The following is a 16,333-nucleotide window of genomic DNA, read 5'->3' as shown; positions in this document are numbered from 1 at the left end:
CCTTCAAATTAATAAGGAAATTACCAACAACCCTTTAGAACAGGGGTATCCAATCTTTTGGCTTCCCTGGGCCACACTGGAAGAAGAAAAATTGTCTTGGGCCACATATAAAATACACTAACACTAATGATAACTGATGAGATAAAACAAAAATTGCAAAAAAAAAAACTCACAATATTTTGAGAAATTTTATGATTTTGTGTTGGGCCGCATTCGAGCCATCCTGGGCTGCATGCAGCCTGGAGGCTGCAGGTTGAACAAACTTGCTTTAGAACATCCAGCAAAGCATTTAAGTAGACAGTTCACATAAAAAGAAATACAAGTTGTCCTTATGCATATATAAACTAAAGATATTTACTATAAACTCCAAAGTAACTGCCAAAAAAAAGTCAACTTGACTCATAATAAAATAAAGGCAAATTGCAACAACACTGACACATAAGTTTTACTCATCAGTTTGGCAAAACCAGTAAGTTTGATAACAACTTATGTTGACAGGGAACTGACATTTTCATGATATGAGACCATTTTACCGGTACTTCTATAAATAGATATTATATAGTCAGATGATAAGTAGATAGATAATATCTATCCAAGTTAAAAATGAACATACCTTTTAACCTAGAAATTTTACTTGTAAGAATTTATCTTACAGATAATTCACACTTGGATAAAATGTACTAAATGATGACTGAACAAGGTTATTCACTGAAGCATCATTTAGAATAGCAAAGATTGAAAATAATTTTATAAAAACAAGAAAGTTAAATTTTGATATATTTTAAACAAATGAAACTATAAATCAATAAAAATTCTTAAGAAGCTCTTTATAAAATAATATGGAGCAGTAGCTAAGATACTATTTGAAGAAGAAAAGAACTCAGAATAGTGTATAACAATGTTATCATTTTTGTGAAAATAGTATTTAAATAGATATGTGTAAAATTTGCTGGATATGTAAACGTATGTATGTATATGCATGTATACATAAACCTATGTATGTATATGCATGTATACATATGTATACGTATGTATATGTATATATCTCTGGAAGAGTAAAGGATAGCATTTATATAAACTTTTTTAACCATATTGTTTTCAAGCACATATTTGTAAAAATAAAATTACAGAGACATACGTGGTAGTGATAAACACCAAATTCAGGGTTGTAATTAACTTTGGAAAGGAATAGTAATAATAGAATTATGCAATGATACACAGAGCCTTCAACTGTTCTGTAATTCTTTTGTAGGGTTGTCATTTTCATATAATTTCAAACTTGAAAAAATAGTTAAAAGACAAGAACAAAGAACTTTCATACATCCTTTACCTATGTTTTAATATATTTTTCATCTCTCTCTCTTCCTTTTCTTTCCTCCCTCTCTCCTCTCTCTGTCTCTATCCACACAAACAAAAAAACATACTTTATCTCTAAATCATAACCATGATTCAATGACCAAAATTAGAAAATTAAGCATTGACTTAATATGATTAGCTAATCCATAGTCCACTGCATCTATAATATTATATTTATTTAAAAAATGCGAAGCAGGCTGGCCATAATTGTTCACACCTGTAATCCCAACACTTTGGAGGGTCAAAGTGGGAGGATCACTTGAAGCCAGGAGCTCTAGAGCAGCCTGGGCAATATAGTGAGACTCTATCTCTACGAAATATTCTTTAAAAAATTAGCTTGCCATGGTAGTGTGCCTGTAATCCTAGCTACTCAGAGGGTTAGGGCAAGAAGATCACTTGAACCCAGGAGTTTGAGGTTGCAGTGAGCTGTGATTGCACCACTGCACTCCAGCCTGGGTAAGAAAGTGACACTCTGTCTCAAAAAAAAAAAAAGTGAAGCAAATATGGGAAAATGTTAAAACTGTTGGAGTTTATTAAAGGGGATGTGGATGTTTAAAATAGTTTCCATTGCCTAAAAAATAAGGATAATTTAACCATACATAATGATGTTATCTAGCTCATGTTTTAATCAGCCATCAATAAATATGTAGTATTTTCTATCTATGATGGAGACCAATTTCCTGGCCTCCAGGGTCTGGACCCTAGAGTTCAGTTAAGGCAATTATTTCTCTCATCATGTCAGATAGATATGAATGTTATGGACTGAATGTTTGTGTTCCACCAAAATTCAAATGTTGAAGCCCTAATCTCTCATGTGATGGTATTTGGAGGTGGGGCCTTTGGGACATAATTAGGTCCTAAGAGTGAAGCCTTCATGATGAGATTAAGAAGAGACACGAGAGAGATGATCTCTCTCTCCATTATGTTAGGATAAAGCAAAACTAAGGCCATCTGCAAGCCAGGAAGAGAACCTTTACCAGGACTAAGTGGAGTCTGCCTTGATCTTGGACTTCCAGCATTCAGAACTGTAAGAAATAAATATCTGTTGTTTAAGACACGCCATTTATAGTATTTTGCTATAGCAGCCTGAGCAGCATAACTCACCTAGCCTCACTCTGCAATGGAAAAATAATGGCTCATGAAGATTGTCACTCCAAACCCTTTGCAAAGGAAGGTACAAATGCCCAAGGCTGCTCATTACATAATTGCTCTGGAACACTGTTTCTCAGGTGTACACGATCCTGCACACTTCCACTGAGACACCTAGTGGTAGGCAGTTCTGTCTATCTGAAGATAAAAAGCAAAACACTATGCTCGGTCTTTTGCATTTTAACTCATAAAATGTCCAATTGGTTCTTTCCCCAAATGCTCAAAGGCTTTTGTTTATTCTAACTCCTCTTTAAATCATTCCAATGAGGAATAAAAAGAAATCAGACTGTGTAAGCACATTGCCCTGGGTCAAAGTCAGGATGAAATGCCCTCATCTCCTGATCTTTGCACTAACTGACTACTCACTGACCTACTATATTTGAATTATTAATTCTCACGGCTCTTTCAAAATCATTTATTTATAAAACAAAATACTATAGGACATTATCTGAATCTTCAGATTTATTTCACTGCAACTAATTTATTTCAATACATATTAAATATAATTGACTTACATTAAGATATAATGAGTGTAGGCAATGTGCTAGGTCCTAAACGCAGATACAAATGCAGATATAAACATCATAATAAGAATTCAAATCCATAGATTGGAAATTATCAAGATCATTACAAAATGACTGTTCTCTATAAGAAATCCTTTCAAGAAGAGTAACCAACAAAAAAGCTCTAACTACAAAAATACTACAAAAATACAAGTATACATGGAAAAAGTAATGCAATTCATTGTATCAGAGGAGTTTGGGGGTTTGGGGGAAAGCAGGCATTCTTCATTGAATTAAACGACAATGATGAGCTATAAATTAGCACATCCTTTTAATAGGAATAACACCCACACCACAGTTTTATAAATCTCTTCTTTCCAACCAGTGAGAGTAGCCTATACTCCCTGAGGTAAGAAGTCATTGAGTTTCTTTCCTGGTTTTATAAAATAGCAAAGTATGAAATATTTATTAAATATGTTTGTTATTAAATGCTTATCTTCTTTTCAAATGCATTTTTGGAATGACTGTTCTTTAAAAGGGATTTGAACCTTTAGAGCTGTTAGGAGCACATGAGGAAAGACTTGGGAACTTAGGAGTATAATTAATATTGTTAGGAGGTACTCGATATGAGTTATGAGTTCATACTACAAATGTTGAGGAATAAGAGCTATAAGTCAGAACGAAAGGGGAGACGGAATTATATTTGACTGAATGACTATACTGGAGAAATTGCAGGTTTGGGGCCATACCATGGGACCCTTACATACTGTTGATAAACTTTCTTGGTAAAAGGATTGTAAACACTACAGAGAGTCAAAACCAAACCTGTCATAAGGCTGAGTGGTATGATTTCCTAGAGCAGAGATCTGTAAACTTTTTCTGTGAAAGATGAAATAATAAATATTTTAGACTTTGCATGCCAGATTGTTTCTGTCACAACTGCTTAACTCTGTCCTTGCAGCACAAAAGCAACCAAAGACAATACTGTAAAAAAAGGGAGGGTGGGTTTGGATGTATTTCAATAAAACATTATTTACAAAATCAGATAGATAAGTAGAATTTAGCCTACACAGGCTGGGCACGGTGGCTAACGCCTGTAATCCCAGCACTTTGGGAGGCTGAGGCGGGCTGATCACTTGAGGCCAGGAGTTCGAGACCAGCTGCCAACATGGTGAAACCCCGTCTCTACTAAAATTACAAAAATTAGCCAGGTGTGGTGGCGTGCGCCTGTAATCCCAGCTTCTCGGGAGGTTAAGGCACAAGAAATGCTTGCACCTGGGAGGCAGAGGCTGCAGTGAGCTGAGATTGTGCCACTGCACTCCAGCCTGGGCAACAGAGTGAGATCTGTCTCAGAAAAACAAACAAACAAACTATATAGCATTTAGCCTACAGGCTGCAGTTTGTTAACCCCCTGCTGTAATCTCTCAAAATCTTTTCTAGGTGATATACCCACATTAAGACAGTCCTCAGGCCAAACTCATAGATCCCAATTCTTTGCTATCCATTTATCCTCTTCCGAACTTTCTAGAGTCTCCTTTTCTGTTTCTTCCTCCCTCCACCCCCACGTGTGTCTGGAATTGTCAGGTAGCCTTTTCTCAGAAGCCCCGAATGGCTGTATGGGAAGAAATTAGACCTCTACGAGACACACAAAATGGTTATTAGGGACTTACTCTGTTTAAGAGAGGAAATATAGTTAGGGGTGATTGCTTAATGCAGAGATTATTACTGAGAATAGTGGGACTCAATAGAGGAGACACTTGGAGGGCCTCAAACACACCAGATGAGAAATAAGCTGAGGGCTACCCCCTGACTAACATAATGAGCTTTTAAAAGACCCTTTTATACATAAACAATGTGGCTAAACTATGAAACAAATTACACAATAGAGTCCAGTAAGTGCATAGATTTCTTGCAAATCCTGGTTGGCAATATTACTAGGAAAAGAGGAAACAGAGGAAAATTGCAGAATTTCTTATAACTCATCTTTCACAGCTAGAAACTTTTTTTCTAACAAAATTTAATGAAACATTAAGAGCCACTGTTTCCTGTGCAAGAGTTATAGAACTGGTATGATGCCACAAGGCGGACATAGAAGATTAGGAAAGGAATGTTACCTGATGGCTGCATGTGATGACATCCTGCTGACTCCTGTGAATGACTGCATCAGTCAGGGTCCCACAGGAAACAAGGAGCATGCTCAAACTGGGTAATTGTGGGAAAGTTTACTAAGGGGACTCTTTACAAAGGACATAAGCTGGAAAATCAAGACTAATCATATAATTTATTGTTGAAACTGTGCCACTCTTTTTCGCAGTACTTTGAGTTGCTGTTTTAGGAATGGTGCCACTTTTGAGGGTGAAAGGAAGCTTTATTAATAAATTATTCCAGGACAATGGGTATAAACTGGGTCTAGCACAGCCAAACCATAACTTTTGCAAAGTGGTATATCCCAGGCTAGCAAAAATAAGGAGCTGTTATCACCCCTACCCCTACAAGGACAAAGGGAGGAAACAGTTACGAGAACCTGGTGGGCAGCAAAATGAAAAGATTAACAAAGAGGAGCTATGGCCCTCTATAAAGGAAAGCATCCAATCTACAGTGAACCAACAGCTAGAGAGTGGGTGAATTAAAATCCAAACTTCGCTGTCTTACTACTTTCTGATCTCTTGCCAATATCTCACATTAGGTGAACCCAATCAGAAGCTGGAGGTCAGGGGAGCCTGTGGATGCAGTCTTTATGGGTCTGCTTCCAAGGTACAAAGCCACATAGGGAAGGACAGAGAGTATACCTAAACAGGAAAATAGAAGATATCCAGCATAGTAAATATCCTTGCAAAGTGTCCAAAACTGAAACTATCCTTTGGCTCTGACTTCTTCCAAAACTTTTTTGAAGCATTCTAAGAAAGCTTGACTACTACATTCTTCTTGAACAACTTTCTCCCTATTCATGTCCTATCATGTTGTAGAAAAACAGTAAAGTAAGCAAGAACTTTTATCCCCAACTGGCTGGAGTAAGACTGTTTCTTCACAGAGCAATGAATGTAAACACGAGGTTTACATGAATATATTTAGTGTCCTCACTATCCATTTCAAAAAGATCTGGGAACATTTCACAGCCATGGGCTGATTATGAAGGTATCATCAGCCTGGGAATAAAATGAAATAAAAAACTTGTTTTTCACATTTATCATAGGAAACCCCTTCACTCCACTTTCTGGTTCACAAATGTTCCCAAGAGATCTTAGAAGAAGTGTGGAGTCTGGTGAACCAAATCAGTGGTTCAGACCAACAGCCAATCTGCATGAGCATAAATATAAAATGCAAAGGAAATAGGCAAAATAAATATGACTTTCAGGGGTGAACACTAGCCACTTCTCCTTACATAAATACCATCCTTGGCTATAAACAATTAAAGTAGAATATGAAAAAGGAAACAATGTCCACCTCTGAAAGTGTGACACTCTCTTTTATATGAGCATATGAAAACCAAGAGGTAGAATGATTTTATGACTTGTGTCCTGGAGGATCCAGAGCAACACACTTTACTTTCAAGACCAAAGAACACCCTTCTGCTAGGGAAAGTCCATTATTACCCTTTCTAAATTATTATCAAGCTAAAGTTGGTATCATTGACTTTTCTTACTCCAAAGAGAGAGATCTCCCCTATCTCATCAATAACCTCTCTGATATCCCTTCCATTTTTTTAAATCCCATAATTATATTATTGAATAAGCTAAAAAAAAAAAAAAATAGCAGTCTTCTTTTGGCAGCTATTTTTCAAACCCAAACTGAGTTTTGCATGAGTTCTAGGCTACTTTAAATATTCAGGACAGTTCAAGGAAAAGGAGGAAAGACATAAATTTAAAAAGAAAGAGGGAAAGACTAAGGGAATAAAAGAAAGAGTGGGAAGCATTACTAAAACAAGAAATAAAAGTATTAAGAAAATTAATGAATGATTTATCTTTTGAGTGAGGGTAGGAGAAAAAAGAGCTATGTCATGGATCATTTTCTGATCCATCACATGGGTGAGAGTATTGCCTAAGCTTCCTGAGTAATCGCAGAGTGTTACAAATGATCTCACTTCTATTTCCATATGGAAGACACACCATTCTTCACCTAACCTAGGATTTCTCAAACTAGATATGCAGATACTGTTCACTCCTTCAGCATTTGGACAAATGAAAAGAGAAGGAAAACAGGAAGATTTTCAGCTCACGCTGAATTTTCACAGAGGGCCGTGGTCTGAATTGTTGCCCCAGGTGAGACAGAAGTAGATTCCAGGAAGACAGCAGCAAAGAACTAGAAAAAGAAGTCTTTATAGAGAGGTTCTTTCAATGGAAAATAATTTGCTTCCTGACAATGATTTTCATAGAAGGTTAATATGCTTAAGCATATTGAGAATTCATTGAATGTCTATTACATGTAGTACAGAAAACAGCCCTATTGTGGTTATGATGATGACCATTAGCTTAAGAAAAATTGCCTTTCATGATGAATTTGTATGTGGTAGAGCTTGTCATAGTCTACCCCTTGTAGTGGCTGTTTGGAAGCTCAGAATTCACTTTTGAGATCAATTGTTGTAATTCTCCAGTTTTTAGTAATGTTTTTCTATAGTCTTCCCTGCACCTGATTCTAAGCACCTTATTCCTTTGTTCCATTCTCTTGTCTCGCTTTGACTGTTTTTTTACCTTTTGGCACCAATGTATTTATTGCAAATCACTTCAAATGCTACTGGAAAGGTAGATAGTGAACAAATGAACTGCTATAAAACATTACCTACTTTTAAAGAACTCACAATCTAATAGAGAGATAAGGTTGAAAAGCATTATTGAAATGTTAAGTAATCTATAGAAGTCATAGAAAGAAGTCAAAAATAGATATGGCTTACAGGATAATGAGGTCGCATCCGGGTAGGAGACCACTTTTGGAGACATCCAATAAGATGAACATGGAAAGACACGAAAATCTAACATCTCAGATTGGGAAGAAGAAAGCCCAGAGCATGTTTAGAGCATATTACCTTCAGATACCATTTGCTGGAAGCCTAGGAGAATCAAGGAAATAAGGCTGGAAAGACAGCCTGGAGCCAATGCAGGAAGGATAATTGTAAATCTCAAAACAACCTTAAGTAGGTTGTTTTGCCATAACTTTTTGAGCAGAAAAGTAATATAATCCAGATGATCCAAGAGGTCACATAATTACAGATAAGGAAATTGCAGGCAACAGGAACAAGTGTTTAGCAATGTTTTAACAGATAAAGAGACACCTAGGATGCCTTGGGGGAGACACTCTGCCTACCTCATCTCAACAAAGACTCTACATAGATCATAGACACAAGGGGTTTTTAAAGGAGAAAACAAAAGAAGGGAGGCAGCCTGGTTATACCTCCAGAAGAATGCAAGTTAAACCTCAGTGCAGGCTGCTTTCTGCTGTTCTTGCCCCCATCAGCAATCAAGAAATGAAGCTGAAGGTTCTAGTGGGCACTCACACTCTCTGGCCCTACAGCAAGCCACTAGAGGGGAAGGCATGTGAGGTGAGGGTGACAGAAGCAGCCACCATGCCCTTTCCTTTATCTCTTGGAGACATCCAGCCCAGTGAAGAAATCTGGGTTTAGCTCCTGTCTGCCTATGCAATGTCCAGCTGCCGACCAGAATCATCTCTGATGTCACAACAGATGAATCAGATTTTGACATCATCCCACAATACCCTGAGGAGTTGGTGATGGGGGAAGAATGGACTTCTTTTTCAATGAATGTTGTGGTGACTTGAGTACAACACATGAAGAATTCCAGAAAAGGGCCACTTTTGAAGTCAGCGGTGAATCAGAGGTTTTCTGACCCTCTTCAGTGCCTTCTATGAAAAAGAGTTCAACTCTGGCTTCAGTTTGTCCCTTACGCTTTTCCGGAATCCCTCGACATTTCCTGCTCTTTTTCCCGGGCACCGTATGGCCTGTGACATTTGCTGGGACTCAAATACAGCGTCCAACCTCCTTGCTCCAAGCGATGACTCCTAGGAACTTCCCTAGTACCAGAGCGATGCAGGCTCTGACACGCGAGGGCGGGGGGCGGGGAGGGGGTGGGGGGGGGGGATGAACGGGGAAGCGGAAGGGAAGGAGAGAGAAAGGGGACCTGGGTGTAGAGAGGGCCCAGGGCAGCATGAGCCAAGCTAGGGCGGAGCAGGGGGTTCGTCTCAGCAACGTGATCAGTGTCAGCCTTTCCCTCCCTTCAACGCTCCATTGGTGCTGCTGGAACTCGGAAGACTGCTAGACAGACATCCTCCAGGGCGCTCTCCCTGACTGCGCTTTTAAGCACTCTTTTCTGGATCAACAATAGTTTGCTAGCACAAATCTGAGCCCGCCATCTCGTTGCTTCTCCTGTCTCTAAAACCTGTGCCCGCGCTCAGGCCCCAGGTGACAGACGTTTTCCAGTCTACGCGGCGCGGGGCTAAGCCTCTGGGAGGCAGAGCTCACGAAAGCGTGCGCCGCCTCTGGGAAAGCTGAGCTCAGGACAGCATCCTCTCCTTGCGCTCACCGCTAGGCACCCAGCAGAGCGGTCTCCTCAGGTTTAACACTGGCTTTAAGAGTGGGACTGTGAAGGTGGCTGGGCACTGGAATTTGTGGTTTTAAAAGTTCTTGACACCTACTAGAAAGTGCTAGAGGACCCTTCAGCCCCTAAGGTGCCCCTAGTCACCAAGAGTAGGCGCTTTTCCTGAAATTGATATGAGAATTTGAAAAGTAGGATTTTTGAGAACAAGGCACATCAGATCTTTCCCCATTTATTTCAACCTCTTATCGTTCCTGCCCCTAAGGTTCTAGTCACGGTTGCACATTTAATGCTTTCACATGGAAGTGCTGTTGAAGACTGAGACTGCACCCACCCTCCAAAGCATCCCATAAGTAAGCACAGTTTCTTACTAGCCAAGGAGAAGGGAAAGCATTAGTTGAAGGCGGCCACACGAAATTCTCAAAGATGTTCAGGATGCATGGGACAGTATGCAAGGACTCCAAATCCTTACAGTGGCTGCTGGTTTCAGAAGGTGTTTCTCCCAAATAATAGAAAGGATTGGTCACTGAAACGCCCTGTGGGAGAAAGACACTGGTATCCATTTCTTAAAGGACATTAACACATATGAAGAGTTTAGGGCAAAGTAAAAAGGAGGAAGGTGAGGGAAATTCCTGATGACTTTACTAATGTTAAAATTCCATAGATTTAGCTACTGCTTTTTTTTTTTTTTTCCTTTCACATCATCAATTCAGAATTCTATAAAGGAAGAGAATGACATGGTAGAAAATCATTGGCCTAGGAGGAAAGAGCCCGTAGGCGTTTAGGTGTTATATATCTGCAGCCAGAATGCTCTGGAGCATCAGGGAGACTCCAACTTAAGACAACAGCATGGGTGAATAAGGGCTTCCTGGGGACTGGAAATGAGAGGAAAACCTGGTGCTTGAGCACTGGCCCCTAAGGCAGGCCTTACAGATTTAGAGGCAATTCAGCCTTGGTGGGAAGAGTTTAGTGTGAAACTGGGGTGGAATTGGGTTTCCACGTACATTCCCTTTTGCCTTACTATGTGTTCTGTCAGTTTCTTTCAGGAAATTCTTCATCTTTCAACTTGTAGGGCTGGTGCTAACTTACGACTTCACTAACTGTAACTTTGAGAAGATTGAAGCAGACTATCTCAGTGCTATTTCTAAAGACCTGATTACATATATGAGTGGGGTAAGTGAAGAAATTTTTTTAAAACGAATGTATTTTCATCAGAAGAGTAGGCGTACACACACTCTACAATTTAACTTTGTAGGAAAGAAAAATAATTTAGAAAAAATCATGGTCCCACATTTTGTCAAGAATTCTTACAAGTGGCATCTAAAATGATTATCTAGAAATTGGCACATTCTAAGTGTGCAGATGCTGATGAGGAGCAGGTATTGATAGGCAGAGCATTATGCATCAAGGATGTCTATCCTCTGCTAAAGTGCTGCTCTGACTATGCTGTAAAAAGACAGCAGGGGAAAAGAGCTTAAGAAAGAAGAGTAAAAGAGAGATAATTCTCATGAGCTAAACTTTAAGGGTTGATGCTGTGCTCCAGGTCTCTCCAGTGTTTTAGATGTTTCAGGATGCTACTTATTACAGAATATGGTGTACTTGGAATTTTTTAACATACAGTAGTAATCATTTTCCTGATTAACCTAATTTCTAGATAGAGTTTGCATTCATGAATGGCCACAGTACAGATGTGGACATCCAAAGAATGGCATTATTACTCACCAGCATAGTGCTATGTGCAGTCGTGGCTTGAGGGAAAGGAGCAGGAGGTCTCCCTCTGAGACCTGAACCTTTTGGTGTGGTTTCAAGCACTAGCCAGCACTATCTAAAGACTATTTCACTGCCTTGTCAATGACATAGGAAACAGGTACCTGAGTGGAAACTGTTTTCAGAGCACCTTTAAAGCCTGGGAGCAAACGGTGGAGGGATGATTTTCCTTGTGGACTTAAAAGTCTTTACCCTCCTTGTCGTATTTTTCTTTCTTCCAGACCAAAAGTACCGACTTCAACAACACCGTCTCCTGTAGCAATCGGGTGAGTAGAGAGGTCAGTGCTGCTGGCTTTCTCCAGGGAGACGCCAGGCATTTTGGAGAGGGAGTATCCTGCGATGTGCAGAACCCCGAGAGATGCCTGGGCTCCGGGACGCCGCGGCCGGGGATAGGGGACATCTGGGTTGCCAGCTCGGGGCTCCTCCCAGCTTGGGACAACACTTCTGTTCCAATTTAGGGAGAGGAAGTCCCTATCGGGAGGAAAGGCAAATTGGGAACTGGGATGAGGGAACTTTGTCGGGGCACCACCTGCTGGGGTCCGGCGGCGCTCCGAGCTTGGGCTCGGGCTTTTGGCAGCCTCCGCCCCCTGGAGACTTGGGCGGAGCGAGCGTGGGTGAAAGTCTTTTCGCGACCAGTGCCCTCCGCCACCCTCGCCACGCCCCTGCACCCCTGCGGTTGGTTCTTCCTTGCTCTACTCAACCGTGACCTCTTCGCTCTTACTCTGGACTTGTGTACCCGCTCCTCCCCGACCTTCCTCCGCTCGCCTTTCAGTCAATTCTCACCAACTCTCTCTCTCTTCTTTTTTTCTTTCTGGTGTTTTCTCCTTTTCTTGTAAACTTTGCCGCCTATGGGCAGCCACACTGCCTTACTGAAATCCAGAGCCTAACCTTCAATCCCACCCCCCGCTGCGCGTCGCTCGCCAAGGAAATGTTCGCCAGGAAAACTAAGGCTACCCTCGCTCTCTGGTGCCCAGGCTATTCGGAAACTCAGGTAAGCCCGAAGCCTCAGACGCTTGCTTTGTACCTTGGGACTAACCTCAAATTAAACTGGGGCTTTGGTGCAGAAGTCGTTCTCTGATTTTTATTTAGGTTTTATCTTTCGAAGAGCAAACGAGCCGGGTAAAAGTAGTAGGATGTCAATTAGACCCACGTTGATACCCGGACTCAAACTCACCTATTTCTAGGGTTCTGATACTGTTTTGGCTGAATTATGGTTCTAAACCTTACGGCAATGTTTCAAGGTATGTTGAGTGAGCCTCCTATATCAGAATGTTTTGATTGCTGGAGCATAAGAGTATGGCTGTTAAAAATGCCAATTCTCGGGGACTCAACCTAGACCTTCAACATCAAAATCTCAGGTTATAGGGCTACTTAAGAGATTCTTGTCCAGTCCAAAGTTTGAGCAACACCGCTTGTTCTAATCACGTAATTATTGTGTGCTTATTTACTAAAACGTTACATTATACAAAAAATCTCTATCCTATGTTTGCTTAATTGCTTGTGTGGATGCTGTTGCTGTCTCTTTACATATTTTTGCACAGGTAGTTATCTGCATTTGAATGCTTGTGTAGCATTAAATATGGACATAGTGTAGTGGAAAGTTAGGCGTAGGAACTCTGGAGACAACCTGCCTGACTTTGAATCCTGGCCGTATAACTTCTGTGAAGACTTAGTTAAATTACTTAGCCGCTGTGTACTATAGCTTCATGGGTAAAGTAAGTATCATATCAGTTAGTCTTACATAGATTGTTTATGAGGATTAAATTAGTCAATACGTGTAAATGCAGTTGGAACAGTGCCTGGTACACAACAGGCACTCAATATTTATTTCAGTCAGCAAGTAGAGAATTTATCTTCAGGATGACAAGTTTAAGAAACAGAGAGAGACAAGTGCAGATATGTATGATTGCTCCTTATTAATCTAGTGGACTTTATACGTCTGCAATCTAGGTAGATGGACAAGACTGCCTTTTTTTTTTGACAGAGTCTCGCTCTGTCACCCAGGCTGGAATGCAGTGGCACAATCTCAGCTCACTGCAACCTCCGCCTCCTGGGTTCAAGTGATTCTCCTGCCTCAGCCTCCCGAGTAGCTGGAGCTACAGGCGCCCCCCACCACGCCTGGCTAATTTAAGTATTTTTAGTAGAGACAGGGTTTCACCATATTGGCCAGGCTGGTCTTGAATTCCTGACCTTGTGATCTGCCCACTTTCGCGTCCCAAAGTGCTGGCATTACAGGCGTGAGCCACCATGCCCGGCCAAGACTGTCACTTTTTAGAGATTGAGGATTTAAGCCATAGGGCTGATCTGGGTTGAGCTTGAATTAGAAACTCAATACCAGACAGCCATATGACAAATCTATGTGGCTTCATGCCTTCTTATGAAGGAGTGACTGGCAAATCTACAGATGGCCACAATAAAATTCATTCAAATAAGAGCACAAACAAAAAACTAGATCAAGTTCTTGGACAGCATGTGAGAAAGGGAGAGTCTGGAGAAATTTATTTCAGTCACCTCTCAAGCCCAAATGGAGAGTCTAAGACTAATAATAGTTACGATTTTATAGATTTTTGTAAGATTTGTGCTTGATAACCCTGTGACTTTATTAATCTGCATACCATGTGTCTAGGAGGCCCAGTGTACTATTCAAAGGTAATTCAGATAAAGTTATATGCTGGAATCCTCTTTAAAATAAACCTTGAGATGTCTGTGGCATATCTAGACAGTGGGGCAGGGGAGGGGGAAGGATGGGGAGCAGGAGCATGCATTTTGGGTTCAAAAAAGAGATTAGGTTTACTGAATTATGTCTATAAGGAGGTATAAGATAGCTCTTACCCATGAGGAACTTGTGATCTTGTCAGGGAGATCTTGAAATCAGCAATTTATTCATTTATTTAATCACTCAACAAATATTCAGTGTTTCCTATGATTAAGACTCAGTGCTATGGGGAATACCTATGATGCAATATAAAGAAAAGCATGTTAAGTGAGAGCCAAGTTAAATGACACATACTCTTAAGCACTGGAAGACTTTCCAAAACCAAGGTCTGAGCAATTATCGGAGGCTTTTTGAAGGAGGTGGTGGTTGGCCTTGAAGTGAAAGTAGGTGGGTAGAGAAACAGGAATTCATTCCCCTGGAGAAGGCACATACTAGCACATAGTAAGCAGGTGCTTTGGAAATACACTGAAAGATGGATTTGCATAGAGAAGGCAATAAAACCTGCACTCAACAGTTACTAAAGATAGTGAAAAGTAATTTTGACTATTGATTCTCATATTCTACAGATAAATGCTACTCAGGCAATGAAGAAGAGGAGAAAAAGGAAAGTCACAACCAATAAATGTCTGGAACAAGTGTCACAATTACTAGGATTGTGGCGTCGCTTCATTCGAACTTTACTGAAAAAACAGTAAATCATCTTTATTATGGTCATATTTCACAGCACCAAATAAATCATCTTTATTAAGTAGATGAAACATTAACTCTAACTGTGACACAGAAGATCACAAATAGTTATCTTTTAATTACAGAAGAGTTTCTTAACTTATTTTTCTAAGTTTTTATTGTTTAATATAAATTTATAATGCAGGGGAAGTACTACGCTTCAAATGTTGAGGGAAGCTTCCGTAACATTGATGACTGGCTTAATTGGCAGTAATTCTCAGCCGTAATTGCATAAGCATTACTCAAGAGGAAAATCCAAAAGTGTAGCAGGAGAACTCTTTTCCTTGAAAAAGGAAAAATATTGAACTAAATGATAGTACCTAAACTTACATTTAAAAGGCAGACATTCCTTCTACATGTAATGACACTTCTTGTGTTAAACTAAAAATTTATGAGAGAAGAAAGTGAAAGCAAATGGGGTTTCACAAATAACTGTAAATATAGTGAAGCAATTTGAAATAATTTTCAAGCAAAATATTGTGAAAGTATTCTAAGCTAAGTTTTAAATATTACCTAACAGACAAGAGTGGTATATAATAAGTAGATCCTGAGAAGTACCTTTGTTACAGCTACTATAAATATATATAGAGAGAATGTACTTTAATTTATTTTATGAATGCTTTTGAAAATGTATATGTTCCTTTGTAATTGACACTATATATTTCTTAATAAAATAATTCTCAAATTTGTTTCTTACGAATCATCTTTCAAATCTAGTTAGTAGACAATTTGCACACATACTTTTCTAAAGGACATTATTTTTCTTCAGGTTTTTACCTCTACTTATCCTTAGAGTCCATTGACTGCTCCCCTTTATACCTGTTGGCCCTGCCTATAGGAGAGAATATTTGGAGATAGGCAGCTTCAGGATGCATTGCAGTCATCCTTTTCTTAAATTATGTCACTAGTCTTTTCTGTTTCCCCTCTTGAACTTTCCTCACACCTGGAAGAAACAAAGTAGGCAAAAGTGAACAGGGGATGTCAAATCTGTTCTTGAATTCCTGCTGCAAGCTAGAGCCACAGGCACCCTCTCACTCACCTTCCACTCAGAATCCTCCAAACACCAGTGGGAAGGGCAACCCTGGCCATAGAACCTAGACCAAAATAGAGCATGTGAGAATGCACTGATTTTTCCTAGGAGTAGACATGCTCCTCTAATACTCCCCTGAGGGTTAACTGGGGCTAAACCATGACAGAAGGGGGGAAGTTCAATGTCCTTAAATCCATCTTACCTACCAACAGGTAAGAGGAAGCTTACATTATATGTCCAGTAAGCATTTAAAGGGCACTTACTGTGGAACAAGCCTTCAGTCAAACACTGGGGATAGAAAAGAAAGACTCAGCCTTTTTCCAGAGAAGCTCAGGGTGTAGCTGAATACGCAGTTTCTTTTGTCCTGAGGAAAATCAAGACATGCTTTTCTGAAAATCTTCCTCTGAAGACCTGACCCAAACCCTTAAATGCCATTACAAGAGAAATTTCTTTAAGTATACTAACTCCATTTTAGTAGGGATTCACTGACTAGATTTTACTGAACTATGAAAATAAATACACACAATTTTTCATAAAATTTTGG

At 39.9% G+C, this 16,333-nt stretch overlaps 1 protein-coding gene across 1 annotated transcript; it reads left to right on the top strand.

Annotated features, from left to right (window-relative positions):
* The first annotated feature begins 8,727 nt into the window (after positions 1-8,727).
* TSLP (thymic stromal lymphopoietin) lies at positions 8,728-15,448 on the top strand. The gene is made up of 5 exons (XM_011989401.1): positions 8,728-10,169; positions 10,587-10,723; positions 11,539-11,583; positions 12,174-12,308; positions 14,600-15,448. The coding sequence occupies exons 1-5, from the start codon at positions 10,136-10,138 to the stop codon at positions 14,726-14,728; spliced, it is 480 nt and encodes a 159-aa protein (XP_011844791.1). The 5' UTR covers positions 8,728-10,135; the 3' UTR covers positions 14,729-15,448.
* The last annotated feature ends 885 nt before the right edge of the window (positions 15,449-16,333 follow it).

This window comes from Mandrillus leucophaeus, unplaced genomic scaffold (genome assembly GCF_000951045.1).
Source record: "Mandrillus leucophaeus isolate KB7577 unplaced genomic scaffold, Mleu.le_1.0 Scaffold352, whole genome shotgun sequence".
Taxonomy (NCBI): Eukaryota; Metazoa; Chordata; class Mammalia; order Primates; family Cercopithecidae; genus Mandrillus; species Mandrillus leucophaeus.
This window is presented reverse-complemented; position numbering and strand designations above follow the sequence as displayed.